The 15,894-nt window shown below is 34.4% G+C and overlaps 1 protein-coding gene across 1 annotated transcript; it reads left to right on the top strand.

The window, feature by feature from the left end:
- Positions 1-1,277: 1,277 nt before the first annotated feature.
- LOC107916522 (nuclear transport factor 2B) lies at positions 1,278-3,373 on the top strand. Its single transcript, XM_016845777.2, has 3 exons — positions 1,278-1,733; positions 2,996-3,098; positions 3,219-3,373. The coding sequence occupies exons 1-2, from the start codon at positions 1,299-1,301 to the stop codon at positions 3,068-3,070; spliced, it is 510 nt and encodes a 169-aa protein (XP_016701266.2). The 5' UTR covers positions 1,278-1,298; the 3' UTR covers positions 3,071-3,098; positions 3,219-3,373.
- Positions 3,374-15,894: the final 12,521 nt, after the last annotated feature.

Here is a 15,894-nt window from a genome sequence, read left to right as displayed (position 1 = left end):
AAAAACTCTCTTATATTTTTTTATCTTTATCTTTAACTTTTTATTTTTCAAGTTTTAATTTATACAGTTATGGGGCAAAAGTTGTCTGGTTTTGCGTTTCTTTTTTACTTTTTTTAACCTTTTTTCATTTTAAGGTTTTTTTTTAATTTTAAATTATGTCAGGATAGATTTAATGTATCACATTTAATAATAAAATTAATGATTTTAATAATTGAATGATACAATTCATATAATCTCAAAAATTTGATGATGTAATTTAAAGTTTTGAGACAAATTTAATGTGAGAATTAAGTTTGGGAAAATATGGTGCAATTTACTCTACTTGATTTATACATGGAAGAGTATTTTCCTAACTTTCATTATCGACATAGTGATTGGTTGACTTGTGGCATTAACTCACTTAGGGTTTAAACAATAATATCTATTATTATATTTAAGTGTTTTACTGAACTAGTTTCAATTTCAATTGAATCATCAATTTAATAATAAATTTACTAAAAATTCATAATTTTTAATGAGCAATAAATATAATTTGAAAGGTAATTTTGTTTCTCTTATTATATTTAAAAGTTTCTTTAAGCTTGTTTTCTTTTGAATTTTTTTGAAACAATTGAGTGTTTCTTTTAAAATTGTTAAAGCTGTAAAACATTTCGTTTTATATTTTTTTTAGTTCTTTAAAAATATGTTCAAGTCGAAAGATAGTTTAGTTTTCATTCCCTAAAATTGTTAAAAAATAAAAATCATTCTTTTAACTTTTCTTTTTTCTTTATTAGGTCTTTATGAGAGAGTTATGTCACCCTCAATTAAGTTATCAACTTAGTAATAAATTTACTAAAAATATATATATAATTTTTAATAGATAATAGCTATTATTTTGAGAGTAATTTTATTTTTCGTATGAACTTTATAAAAATACTTATGCATAATAAGATCACAAAGGCAATATATTATGATATTTAATCTTTTAATTTTACCATTTCAATTATAGTAATTTTTATTAATATATTATTTTTTATAATTATTACATACATTTTTTACTCTGTGACAAAATCTAGTATATACTTCAAAAATTTTAGAGATAAAAACATATATTTTTCTAACTCCAAAAATAATACTTCTTTCAATAAAAAAATAATTTCAAATTTTCCTTCAAATAAAATTAGGTAAAAGAAAAACGGTTGGGCTGCGTTAGGTTGACGCAAAGAATGATCCGCTAATTGATAGACAGTAAAGCGGGTGTATAAACGATCCAAAAGAAAGAAGGAACACGCTGGCAGCCCCTTTTCCTTTAGATTTTTATGATTCAAATTCAGCCGCTAGATGAATCCTCCTATAAATACACAATTTTGGATGGGCTCGGCTGGTCTCTCCTATTAATTCCTGTGTCAGTGCCCTTCTCTGTTGACGGCTCAAACTCTGATAAACAAAACGAAAAATCGATGGATCCAGACGCTGTAGCCAAGGCTTTTGTCGATCACTACTACTCCACATTCGATGCGAACCGGGCCGGTTTAGCCAATCTCTACCAGGAACGTTCCATGTTGACCTTTGAAGGTCAAAAGATCCAAGGCTCTCAGAGCATTGTCGCTAAGCTAACCAGCCTTCCTTTCCAGCAGTGCAAGCACAATATTACCACCGTCGATTGCCAGCCATCTGGCGCTGGCGGCGTCCTCGTATTCGTCTCTGGAACACTACAACTTGCCGGCGAACAACATGCTCTCAAGTTTAGCCAGGTAGCTCTCTTTGCATCTTTTGTTTTATTTTGTTTTTTAGGGTTTTTTATATGTACTTGAGCGATCGATCTAAGGCTAATCTGTGTGACACTGTTGATCTCATCGGTGTTATCGATGGTATTAATTTCGCGATTCGATTTGTTAGTGATGGATCTTTTAAGTGAGTTTTTGATCTGTTGTAACTCCCTCTTGAATTTTTTTATTTATTCTTCAGGATTCTAAGAATTGAATTGGCTGTTTAATGCATATAAAACTCTCTGCTGTTTACATTATATTTCAGTGATCGCTTGTTTTCCATTCCTTTTGATAACTGAATTAATAAGGGAAACATGTATGATATACTCGATATAATTAACAGTGTCGATTTCATTAAACTGTGTCATGAATTTTCAAAGATATAGATATTTTGGATCCACCATCTTGCCGATGGAACACCTGCTATTTCTTATTTTGTTTTGCCCTATGTGGCTCTGCATATGGAGTTGACTTATATGATCGTCTGTGATGATTTTTTGAGATTACAAACATCACCGTTACCCCATATTCTTATTTATTTATCTGGATAAAATAAGGATCTAATTAAATTTTTAAAATAAGTGTTGTAAGATTGTCTATGATTCCTGTCTGTATGTTTACGTGTTATAAATAATTGTAGCAATCAAGAGTTCTTTTGTTCCTGAAGTTTTTTTATCATAGGCAAGCCTTCGGTTGTTTATTTTAATCTTTTATGCTTGCCTATTACATTTTTCGCATAAGAAATAGATGGTGGGTGCTCACATTGCGTACTGTGAAAGATTATCAAACATCTTCTCAATGTTGTTTCTTGGCAACTCTATCGTGAGCATGATATAAAAGAAAAACCAGTGATATCTCTCCTCAACTGTAGACATTGATGATTTTGCTTGTGACTTATATGCCTTGCTTTCTCGTAGAGCAAACTTATATAGTTTGATACGTATTTATGGCTCAACGTTCTGTTTAATTTTGTGCAATAAGGGCCTCTTTTTATCTAATGGCTAAACTCTGAAAAAAGTACTTTTTTAAGAAGGCCCTTAATACTTGTATTTATACCTCATGCAAGTTATTACCCTTGATTTTTGCCTATATTCAAATGAGAGATTGATTTTTACCTAAAACCTGGAAAGTTAAAGGCTAATTTAGGTGTAACAAACGTATAGGAGCTTATTTGCAACGAACTGCTTGTGATATTTTGACATCAAGCTTTATTAACTGAGTGATTTTGGGTTTGCTTTTGGTCTCAGATGTTTCATTTGATGCCAACACCACAAGGAAGCTTTTATGTGTTGAATGACATATTCAGGTTAAACTACGCGTGAAGAAACAGAAATCACTACAATTAATCAGGTGATGGGAATACAAATCTCAAGGATTTATAAATCTGGTTATCTTTTAGACATTTTAAATGAAAAATGGAAATATTTTTTGGTTTAATTATGTGGGTGGGTATGATGGTTTCCATTCCAGTCTCCATATTTCAGCGACGTTGTTGTGATTGGTGGAGGACGCAGTCTTCTGAATTGGATGAATGTTGGATGTTTGATTAAAGACTTGTTTTTAGTTAAAGCTTATGGCTCTTTGAAACAGATTTTCTATCAATAAATCACAGATTTTTGTTTCCATTTGAGAGATTGGCAGAGCTTGCGAGTCTTGGCTTGGTTTGGTACTTTTGTTTCCAGTATTGAGGTTGGATATTGTTGTTGGTATCGAATTGCTTTTCTATTTCCATCTTAGCATTTTCTTTTCTTTTATAACCACTAAATTTAATTACTGAAATTGGTGGTGGAACTTCCATCAGTTTTATAGATAATGGATGATCAGAGCTCACAACTTATATTTCGGAAGCAGGCACGGTAGAAGCTGTTTAGTATATAAAATTTTGTTTTTATATTATAGCATTTCATTGGTTTTTTTTATCTTGTATGATGCATGAATTTTTTATTTTTTTATTTTTATTTTTTTGAGAAATAAGGAACAAGTATTATTTGGCAGTTAAACTAGGGTTGGATACATAATTTGGCCATGGGCATTGTCGAAAAACATATGGCCTAATCATATATGAGGGTCAACAAACACAAAATAAATCATTAAAGAGAAAAGATGACTTGAGGGTCGAAGTTGTAAACTACTTCCCATATGAGCTAAATCATTAACACACTTATTCCCTTAATGAAAGGCATTTTGCTGAGAGTTATAATTCATAAAAAGGGACCATAGCATCGACTTTTATTTCAATATAATTTATGTTAAGTTGTTGAGCTAAGATTACATTGTCTCTTAAGGTTCACAGCTCAGCCTCAAACGCTAGTAGCTCTAGGGATGTGACAAAAAGAGCCAATCACTCAACTGCCTGATGATCACGGATAATGACATCGTCACTAGACTTACTCGGGTTCCTTATAGATGAATTGTTAGTATTCAATGGAGTAGGTTTCCATGCAATTGGAATGATATTTGGAATGTTATATTTTTTTCACTAGTACAAATAGGTCAACAAATTCTCCTGCACTGGTCAGAATACGCTATACAAAACCTCGTAATGGCCTATTGTTGGAGAAAACTAAAGCATTATGGCACAGTCAAATTTCTCAAAGTGATGGTAAAAATAATGTACCAAGGAATCAATGGGTGTTGGATCCAATTTTTGGAGGTAATATTACTCTGCAACCACTCTTCCCAACTATTAAACAAAGGGGGATTAAATCAGCAACATTGATAGACCTCCCTCCATAAATTTTGGGTAATGTGACAATCTCGTAAAAGGTGGACAACAGATTCTTGATTATTAGAATAGAATGGGCAAAGATCAACATAATTCATACCCCGAAAAACAATGAGCAATCTAGTAGGGAGAGCTTTCTACCCACATTTCCATGGGAAAATTTTCACTTTTGGTGCGAGACGAACTTTCTACAATGAGTCCAAAAACTAGAGACAGCTCCATGAGAAAAGTTAAGATTAGGTAGAAAAATATTGCTCATTCCTACATACATACTCTAAGCCATAGTTTCTTCGAATCTATGAATGATCGCGTGCATAGGTAGAAAATGCATTCTTTAGTTATACGATTTAATCCTTCTAGAGAATAATATTTTTCTTCTAATAATTACAAACAGATAACCTTATTCAATTTATTAGACATAGCCCTTACTCAGATTTGCTAACATTGATAGACCTCCCTCCATAAATTTTGGGTAATGTGACAATCTCGTAAAAGGTGGACAACAGATTCTTGATTATTAGAATAGAATGGGCAAAGATCAACATAATTCATACCCCGAAAAAAAATGAGCAATCTAGTAGGGAGAGCTTTCTACCCACATTTCCATGGGAAAATTTTCACTTTTGGTGCGAGACGAACTTTCTACAATGAATCCAAAAACTAGAGACAGCTCCATGAGAAAAGTCAAGATTAGGTAGAAAAATATTGCTCATTCCTACATACATACTCTAAGCCATAGTTTCTTCGAATCTATGAATGATCACGTACATAGGTAGAAAATGCATTCTTTAGTTATACGATTTAATCCTTCTAGAGAATAATATTTTTCTTCTAATAATTACAAACAGATAACCTTCTTCAATTTATTAGACATAGCCCTTACTCAGATTTGCTCTTCAAGTCTAATTATCCCATACTTCGAATTTGCCACATGCTTTATCATAATTCAGTTTCTCTGTTATTGTCTTAAAACCATGCAGGATCTACCCCCAACAACTCATATGGATCTCACCACACACACACAAAAAAAAACTCATTAGATTATCTTATCGAAAGTGTAACATGATACACAACAAGGGCTTTTCCTTTAGAGTTTATTATACCTACCATTCCTTCAAAGTTCGCCATACATACTATCCCTTTAGTGTTCGCTACACATAGTATCCCTTCAGAGTTTATCAAGAATACCATTTCTTTCTTTCAGGGTTCGCTATAAAGGCGTTTCCTTCAATGGTTGCCACAAGGGTTGTTCTTTTGGTGTGCCACGAAGACATTCCTTTCATCATTTGCCACAAGGGTTTTTCTTTCCTTAGATCCCCATAAGGCTTCCATTTCATAGATTGCCACAAAGGCTAACATTTCATAGATTTCCATAAAGGCTTCCACTTTATGGCATGTTCACGATAAGGATTCCTCTAGACTAACATTTCGTGAGGTTTGCCCCTTATCGTCTTAAGTCACATAGAGAACTCCATTAGGTAATAACTTTCCTTTAGTTCTTTCCATACGATGTCATAACCCAACAATTATGGTCTTACACGATATGGTGCCATGGCCATGGGCTTTCCTTTTAGAGATCGTGATTAAAGTCCCCACGAACCCCTATTAAACTCCACCACGGTGAACAGACATAGACTCACTTAACAGACCTTTCATGCATTTGCACCAAACTTAATGGGCATCTCAGACATGCTCTTATAATCATATTTTCAACTCTAGATTTCTCATCATATACTTTTTACTTGTCAGATTCATACAAACTATACATGCAAATATTATCCAACATATATATATCAGCATATTCATCATACCACCTCTCTTTAGTTTTAGATTTTAGTTTATATTAGCTAAGTAATAATGATCACTAATCAACTCCAAAGCAATCCAGAAGTGGTGTTTTCAATTAGCAAGAAGAAGATAACTCCTTTTTTTTTCTTTTAAAGCTCACATCATAATATAAATAAAACCCATACTCTCATAGTGAAACTTGACACATATCACTAACTCTCAAAACTACCCTTATTAATGGCTTACAGTTGTAGAGAAACGTATATGAGAATCCAAAATCTTTACATATCCTTGATTTATCCCTTCATTCATTTCTAACCATCTTGTTAGAATGTGACTTGCATAGTAACTATGTAACGCTTGACCCAATCCAAATCATCAAATCTGGATCTTGAGTGTTACACTCTCTTACCATCGTTAATTAAACTTGTTCATACAAAATTTTTAAAATTACACATCTTACTAATTAATGCTACCCAACCAACAAATCATCTTGGTGTAAAATGTTTACTTACAACCATTTAACAAAACTTTTCACCCAATGAGAACTTACAAGTACAAATATATATATATGACACTTATCTTGCCCTTAAACAATATCACTGGAATCACTTATTTGGCTAACATATTTTATCTACATTGCTAGTTTTATGAATAGTTTGCCTAGCCTAATCACAGTATTCTTATCATACTCGAACACACCATTTCACTCACTCTATATGCATAACAGCCCAATACACCCCTCATTGAGCATAGCCCTAGTGTCATTTCTTCTGGCTTAACCTCGATAAAATTGCCCGTGACATAAGAACATAGAAGTAAGTTTAATAGAACTTAGTGAGTAAACCCTCATTTACCTGAGTTTAATTCGAGAACTGTTTTATCTAACTCATTATCTCTTATTCTTCAACTTAACTCTGGCGGATACATCCATTAGATTCTATTCATTGTATCATGGGAGTCATGTTTCGCACTGAGGTCCTATCTTGCCTTTCATATCCTCTATACCACTCTTGTGTTCCTTATCTCATTCTTTCGTGATTCCTTAACCATTCCCATAGTAGAGGGCCTTTCAGACAAAATGTTCTAGGTTCACGACATACTCTTGCACATTCTAGACTTGTTATTCTTATCATGTTATTATAATGGGTTAGCCATAACACTTTTTACAAGGCTTTTCTTTCAGAGTTCTTCATACTTGTCGTTCCTTCGGAAGACATCATACTTCTCTTTATTAGAATTCTCCATGGGTTCCTTTCTTTTTGTTTAGATTTCGTCATAAAGGTATTTCTTTCAAATGGTTGCCACAAGGGTCATTCTTTATATGGTGCCATGAAGGCATTCATTTTCAGAGATAGCCTCAAAAGCTTCCTTATCTAGAGGTTGGCACAAAGGTATCCTTTTCATTAAGTACTCACCACAAAGGCTTTCCTTTCAGAGTCTCACCACAAAGGCTTTCATTTCAGAGTCTCGCCACAAATGCATCCTTTAAGAGGTTTACCAAAAAGGCTTACCTTTCTAGCGTTTTTCCGTAAAAGGATGTCCTTTAATAGGTTCACGATAAAGGCTTACATTTCTAGAGTTTTGCCATAAAGGCTGTCTTTTAATAGGTTCACCATAAAGGCTTTTATTTTCCTAGTGATTTAGGCAATAGGGATTTGCCTAGACTCACACTTACTGAAGTTTGCCCCTTATCGTCCTGGGACACAAAAAACCATATTAGGAAATAACATTCCTTAAATTTTCCCATATGATACCATAACCCACCAATTACAATCTTACATGATATGGTCTTCAATGCCATGACCATGGACTTGTCCTTTTAGATATTCATATTTTTAGTCCTGACGAACCATTTTGACGACTTTAGAGACAAACATAAACTTACCATGCATAGACTCATTAGACAATGACTTGTTTGTGACATACATATTCATGTTTTTCGACTCATGTGCACACCATATCATTCAGACTCATGCCTTGTACTTAGACCATCAAACTTCATACAATTCATACATGCAGGAATATAAATCTCCCTTTCCCCACCAAAGTCATCACAATTTCACAATTTGGTAAATTAGCTTTCGATAGTGAGTACCTATATGAGATTGGAGATACAGGTGGTTTCTACCATGTATTGGCACTTAGTGTGTGAGATACTCGAGTATCCAATAGTATTCCAAATAGTTCAACAGGCACAAATGATGATATGAGGTTATATGAGTTGATACGAACTAGTTCAAGTATTCATGTGAAATACAGGAAGTAATTCATAGTTGATGTATTTATACATAGCTAACATAGTTGTAATGATCTATTAGGCTTTGGGCCGAATTAGAATTTATCTATATTGTAATTATGATTATCTAAATTGTGGATGAGTTGGTAAGTTGTACTTTTTTAGTTATATGAACTTACTAAGCATAATTGCTTACTCCGTTTTAATTTTCATATTTTATAGTGGTTCGGAAGCTCACTCCGTTTAAGAGTTGTCAGAGATCGTGCCACATGATCAAACTCTTATTTTGGATACTTTGGACTTTATATTTTGGGATAAATAGCATGTATAGGTATTTTTGCTTCTATGGCCTATATGTTTTGTTGTGTATTTAGCCAATTAATTTAGCTTGAAAATGATATATGTTTTGATATGTAAATAGGTGTAAATGGTCTTATGATATGTGATGTACAATTGCTATGTGAATGTTTGTTTTGTGAATTGGTATTTGAGGTACCAAATGGTTGAAATTGAGAATGTGTATGCATGCTAAGTTAGGCATAATATCTCATATATGTAATTGACCATTTAGGTAAACTTTGGAAGTATATTTGGTATGTTTAAAAATGGTCAAATGAATGTGCTTATGGATATCATGTTGTTTGTATGGATAGCACATGATATAAACTTGATATTGGTTGGTTTTGAGTGCCTATTTATGCCATGGTTATGTACAAATTGATGTGTATTGGTTGGTACCAATGTGGGTGAAGAACATGGCTTGGAAAATGGCCTATTTTTGTCCACACAGGAATGTGTCTCAACTGTGTGTGACACACGGCTAGGTGACACGGCCTGTCCCTTGATACTTTCATAAAAACCAAGTTAGTAGCTTCACAAGACTTACCACACGAGTGTGTAGCTTAGTCGTGTGGCACAAGTCAGTATACCCTCCAATTTTTATAGGACCTAGTACACAGCCTGGCACACAGGCATGTGAGGCAATTTCGAAGGGTACACGGCCTGACACATGAGCATGTGGTTAGCCATATGACCCAAGTCAGTGAAATACATGGGGTTAGATACAGGTTAGGACACGGCCGTGTATCCTCATTTTGAATACCTACACGGTCTGAGACACAGGTGTGTCTTTCGGCCGTTTGAAACACATGGTCTAGCCACACGAGTATGTGTCCCCTACACTTTGAAAAAATTTCAATGTTTTTCTAAAAATTTCTTAAGTCTCAGTTTAGTCTCGAACCACTTTTAATGTCTATTTGGGGCCTCGAAGGCTCGTATTAGGAACTGTATGGATGTGTTTGAATGGTTTTTGAATTGAATGATAATTGATTATGAAATGTATAATTGTCTAAGTTATAAGTTTGGTAATGCCTCGTAACCCTGTTTTGGTGTAAGATACAGGTGAGAGGTGTTACATTTGTTGGTACCAGAGCTAAGGTTTAGTCGATTCTAGGACTAACGTAGCATAGGTGAGTCTAGCTATACATGCCATTTTATAACCTATGATAGTGTGACATCTCTTGACAATTGAAAATCATATTTTTCATATAGAAATGGATCCAAATCGAGTAGACTCTGATGATGTTGAAAGTAACGTGCCAGCCTCAGTTGCGGGGTAGCATCATCTAGATCTAGATCCGTGTCTAAGGGTCATGGAGGAGAGGCTAAGGAAGCCTTCTTTCAGATGATGAATGAGTGGTTCACTGAGTATGTCTGAACAAATTCGGCTGCTCAACAACCTCCACCCCCTCTTTTTCCCCAACCTATCCCCATAGCTCCTCAAGCTTTAGAACCGATACGTATGAACAAACCGCCTGTTGATAAAATTTAAAAATATAGGGCCGAAGAGTTTAAGGCTACAATTGATGATGACCCTAAGAGAGCTGAGTTCTAGCTAGAGAATATATCTAAATTTTTGATGAGTTATTGTGTACACCATCAGAATGTGTTAAATGTGCTATGTCTCTTCTGAAAGATGCTGTATATTAGTGGTGGAACTCATTAATATCTATAGTACCAAGAGACTGAGTCAATGGGAATTCTTTCAGACCGAGTTCAGGAAAAAGTACATAAGTCAACGGTTTCTAGATCAAAAGCGAAAAGAATTTCTAGAGTTGAAACAGGGTCATATGATCATATCTGAATATGAAAGAGAATTTGTGAGACTAAGTAAGTATGCTCGTGAGTGCATTCCAACTGAAGTGGTTATGTGTAAAAGATTTGAAGACGGGTTGAATGAATATATTAAGCTTTTAGTTGGGATGCTTAAATTGAAAGAATTTGTGGTTTTACTTTATAGAGCTCACAAAGCCAAAGAGCTTAGCAAAGAAAAGAAAAAAGCTGATTCTGAGACTAGAAACTTAAGAATGAGGTCAACGAGAAAATCTTATCACTCGTTATCAAAGAAGTCAAATGATTTTTATAACTGTTCCACTACTTTAGTGGGGTATTCTAACAGAGATCATGGTAAACAACACGTAAGTTCAAAAGCTCAAGCCACTTTAGTACGAGTGTTGGTAGTGTTAAGGCTAACAAACCTAAGTGTAAACGGTGTGGTAGATGACATTTTGGAGAATGTTGGATGAATGACAGAGCCTGTTTCAGATGTGGCTCATAGGAGTATTTTATCCGTGATTGTCCTGAGTTACCTGAGGAAGACAAACTTTTGACTGCCCAACCAAGAAATATAGCTGCAAGAGGGAGACCACCTCGAAATGCGAGAAATATGAGTGGTAGTATAGGTGTAACAAAGGATTTTGCTGTGAGATCTGAGGCACGGGTGTCAGCCAAAGCTTACACTATTCACGCTTGAGAAGATACAATAAAGCCCGATACTATCATCGGCACTTTTTCTCTTTATAACACTGATGTAACTGCATTGATTGATCCTAGATCAACCCATTCTTATATGTGTACAAATTTAGTGTCTAGTAAGAGTTTACCTATCGAGTCCACTGAATTTGTGGTTAAGGTATCGAACCCCTTAGGTCAGTATGTTCTAATTGATAAAGTATGCAAGAATTGTCCATTGATGACTCGAGGTTACAGTTTTTCAGCTGATTTGATATTTTTACCATTTGATGAGTTTGATGTGATTTTGGGTATGGATTGGCTGACTTTGCATGATGCAGTTATGAATTATAGATGAAAGCTTATTATGTTAAAATGTTAGAACGATGAGACTCTTCGTATTGAATCTGATTATTCAAATGGTTTGCTTATTATGATGTCGGCTATGCTAGCGCGGAGAAAATGTTGCGATGCTTACATTGCATATGTACTGGATACAAAGATGTCTGAACTAAAGATTGAATCAGTGCCAGTGGTTTGTGAATATCCAGATGTATTTCCTATCTGGATTGCCACCGATCAGAGAGATTGAGTTTGCTATTAAGTTAGTACAGGGAACATCATCAATATCGATATCTCCGTACAGAATGGCTTCAATAGAGTTAAAAGGGTTGAAAGCTCAATTGCAAGAGTTAACGGATAAAGGTTTCGTAGACAGAGTTTCTCGCCTTGGGGTGCACCAATTTTATCTGTAAAGAAGAAAAATAGATTAATGAGATTATGTATCGACTATCGACAGCTGAACAAGGTTACGATTAAGAATAAGTATTCGTTGCAGAGAATTAAAGATTTGTTCGATCAGTTGAAAGGAGCAATAGTATTTTCAAAGATTGACTTGCGATCTGGTTATTATAAGTTGCGGGTTAAAGATTCGGATGTGCCGAAAATTGCATTCAGAACCAAGTACAGGTATTAAGAATTTCTTGTTATGCCGTTTGGGTTAACTAACACTCCTGTAATTTTTATGGATTTGATGAATAGAATTTTCAAACCATATTTAGACAAATTCATTTTTGTATTCATTGATGATATTCTGATCTATTCCCAAAATGAGTCTGAACATGCTGAGCATCTGAGAATTGTGTTACAAACTTTGAGAGATAAACAACTATTTGCTAAATTCAGTAAATGCGAGTTTTGGCTCCGAGAAGTTGGATTTTTGGGACACATTGTTTTGGCGAAAGGCATCCGAGTTGGTCCGAGCAAGATTTCGGTGGTTGTTAATGGAAACCACAAGGAAACATTTCTGAGGTTAGAAGTTTCTTGGGGTTAGCAGGCTATTATCAGAGATTTGTTAAAGGTTTCTCAATGATAGCTACACTGATGACTCGGCTATTGCAGAAAGATGTAATGTTTGAGTGGTTTGAGTGTAACAGCCCAATTTTAGTAAAATCAAAACAGTGGTTTCGAGACCACAAATTTGAGTAAAAAATAAAATTTATTTTTATTTTATTACATGGTCTGTAATATGTTAGAAATGTCATGTGAAAATCCCGATAAGAAAATTTTATTGATTATGTGCTAAATTACGAGAAGGACTAAATCGCATAAAATGCAAAAGTTAAATTCTATTAGCTAGAAGGATTAAATAGCTATGGAATTTAAAACTTGAGGTCCTTTTATGGTAATTAGACCATTAAAGGGTGACTCATCCCTGGAAATTTAGAAAAAAGGATAAGGACTGAATTGGAATTTGAAATAATTTAATTAAGTAAAAAGATGAAAAAGAAAATATCATCTTATTTTACTCAACTTCTTCCCCAAAAATACATGGAAACCCTAGGAGAGAGAGAAAAAACTTTCATGGCTTAATTAGGTAAGTTTCCTTGTCCTATTTTTAGTAATTTTGATATTTTTGAAACCGGGATAGCTTAGTCTATCTATTTGGAGGATCAATTTGAAAAGTTATCAAGGTATGGAAATTAGGTCATGGATGAATATGCTGAAATTTTAAAATTTATGGTAGAAAATAAAAGGTTGTTGATAGATAAAAAACTTTTACAAAGTGATTTTTGATGAAAACATGATTTAAGGACTAAAATGTAAAGTTGTGAAAATTGATTAAAAATTCTAAAATTTATAGAAAATATGTGCTGTAAATTCTATATTGAAATTTTGGTTAGGCTTGGATTAGGGATTAAATTGCATAAATTTCATTTTTCGAGCCAAGGACGAAATTGGAATTTATAGAAAATTAGGGGCAAAATGGTAATTTTTCCTAGGACGTAAATTGAGTCCAAATGAATATGAAATGTGTGAAATTGATGATTAAATTTATTTATATAGATCTGGACAACACAAATTCGAGGTTAGATCAAGGAAAAGAAAATGTTCCAGATTAGTAGATTTTATACACGAACCAGAGTTGAGGTACGTTCGTGTAACTTAATTAAGCATGTAAATATGTTAAATTAAATCTTGTGTTTGTATGGAATGTGACTTATATTGATGTAAATTGTTTGATTGCTATGATGAATACATGTTTGAAACGGTGAAAAAGGGTTAACTCCATTTGAATATTGAATTCCGATGAATATATATGCTTTCCTGAAATGAATGAGGTCTTTCATTTGTTGCTGATGAGATTTAGCTCAGACGAGTAATCCTATTGATCTCATTATAAAAAGGATTTAGCCCGGACGGGCAATCTTGATATAATCCCTCTCGAGCATATGTTACAATTAGGGTTTAACCTGGACTAGTAATCCTAATTGAGCTCTAATGAGCATATGTTACATAATGGATTTAGCCTAGACTGGTAATCCTGTAATACGATATGTGGCTTGAGAGTGTGGTCTTTGATTAAGAGCCCTAATGGGTACTCTTGGATAAGAATTGACGGGTTTTTGAATTGTACACCTTCAGTGTACTACTTGAGTATCCATTGAAATTTCAATGATTCAACGGACAAAACTCTTAGTATGATGAGAGAATTATGAGATGAAATGATAATGTCTTGTAAGAATATTGCATGATGAGCTCATCTATGTTTACTTGATTGATGTGAAGATTTTGTGACTAACATGTTTGATTGAATGCATGTGTTTAGGCAATTTTGCCAAATGGATGGAAAACATGATATTGTATGCTTAACTTTAATAAACGGCATCGGTAAGTTTAGTTTCCGTTATACGAACTTACTAGGCTTGTAATACTTATTCTATTTTATTTTCCCCTGTTTTATACTACTCGAAAGCTCGTGAAGGTTAGAGATCATTGGAGCATCATAACACCATCCATTATCTTATTTTGGGTATATATAGTAAAATCATTTTGGTATAATGGCATGTATAGGCTAACTTGGCCATAGATGCCTTAAATATGTGGTTTGTAATCTAGCCATTGGAATAGCTAGTAATGGTTGTTTTTAATATACTTGTAATGTCATACTATGGTAGCTATATACATGTTTAATGGTTGTTCAAATTATGCCTATCATATGAAATATACCAAGGTAAGATTATAAACATGTATGCATGTAATGATATGCCATGTTGAATGATAGAGTTGCTTAATTTGAATGCTTGAAATGGTTGGTATTTGGATGTGAGTTTAAGTGCAGGTCATTGGTGTGAATTTGGGTGAGAAATGAAGCTAGAAATGACTTTACTTTGTCCACACAAGTGTGTGTCTAGACTGTGTGTGACACATGGCCTGGCACATAGGCATGTGGTTAGGCTATGTGCCCCCTGCACCTTAAATTTGAGAAAACAGAATGCTCAAAATTGAGCACACGGGCAGAGATACGGGTGTGTGTCTCAGCCGTGTATGCTACACGGCCTAGAACACGACTGTGTGTTTTGGCCGTGTGAAATATGCACCTAATTTCGAAAGAATTTAATTAACCACATGGCCTAGCACACGGGCGTGTGGCATGGCCATGTGCACAAGTCAGAGAGTTACACGGGGTCGAATACGACCTGCAACACAGGCATGTCCTAGGGTCACATGGGCGTGTCCCTTGGACCACACGGGTGTGTGAGGCCTGTGATTTAGAATTTTTTTGAAAAATTCTTAAAGTTTCTGATTAAGTACCGATTGGATTTTAATGTTCATATTGGGCCTCGGGGGACCATTTAAAGGACGATATGAATAACCTTGGTTAATGAATAGAAATTTACGTTAGTTCTCTGAAAAATGTTCTGAAAGTTCTGGTAATGTTCCGTAACTCTGTTCTGGCGACGGATACAGGTTAAGGGGGTGTTACATTGAGAAATGTCAATAGAGTTTTAATCAATTGAAAGCACTGTTAATTGAAGCACCACCTTTAGTTCAGCTTGAGTCGGGTAAAGAGTTTGTAATTTTCAGTGATATGTCATTGAATGATTTGGGATATGTTTTAGTGCAAGAAGGAAAAGTGATAGCGTATGCTTCAAGACAGTTAAAGGCGCACGAGAAGAATTATCTGACACTCGATTTGGAGTTGGCCGCAATTGTGTTTGCATTGAAAATTTGGTGACATCACTTGTTCAATGAGAAGTGCCACATATTTATCGATCTGATGTCATAGAAAGATTTAAACTTGAGAACCGAAGATGGCTCGA

Source organism: Gossypium hirsutum, chromosome A01 (assembly GCF_007990345.1).
Source record: "Gossypium hirsutum isolate 1008001.06 chromosome A01, Gossypium_hirsutum_v2.1, whole genome shotgun sequence".
NCBI lineage: Eukaryota > Viridiplantae > Streptophyta > Magnoliopsida > Malvales > Malvaceae > Gossypium > Gossypium hirsutum.
The sequence above is the reverse complement of the archived record's forward strand: the minus strand, read 5'-3'. Positions and strand labels throughout refer to the sequence as shown.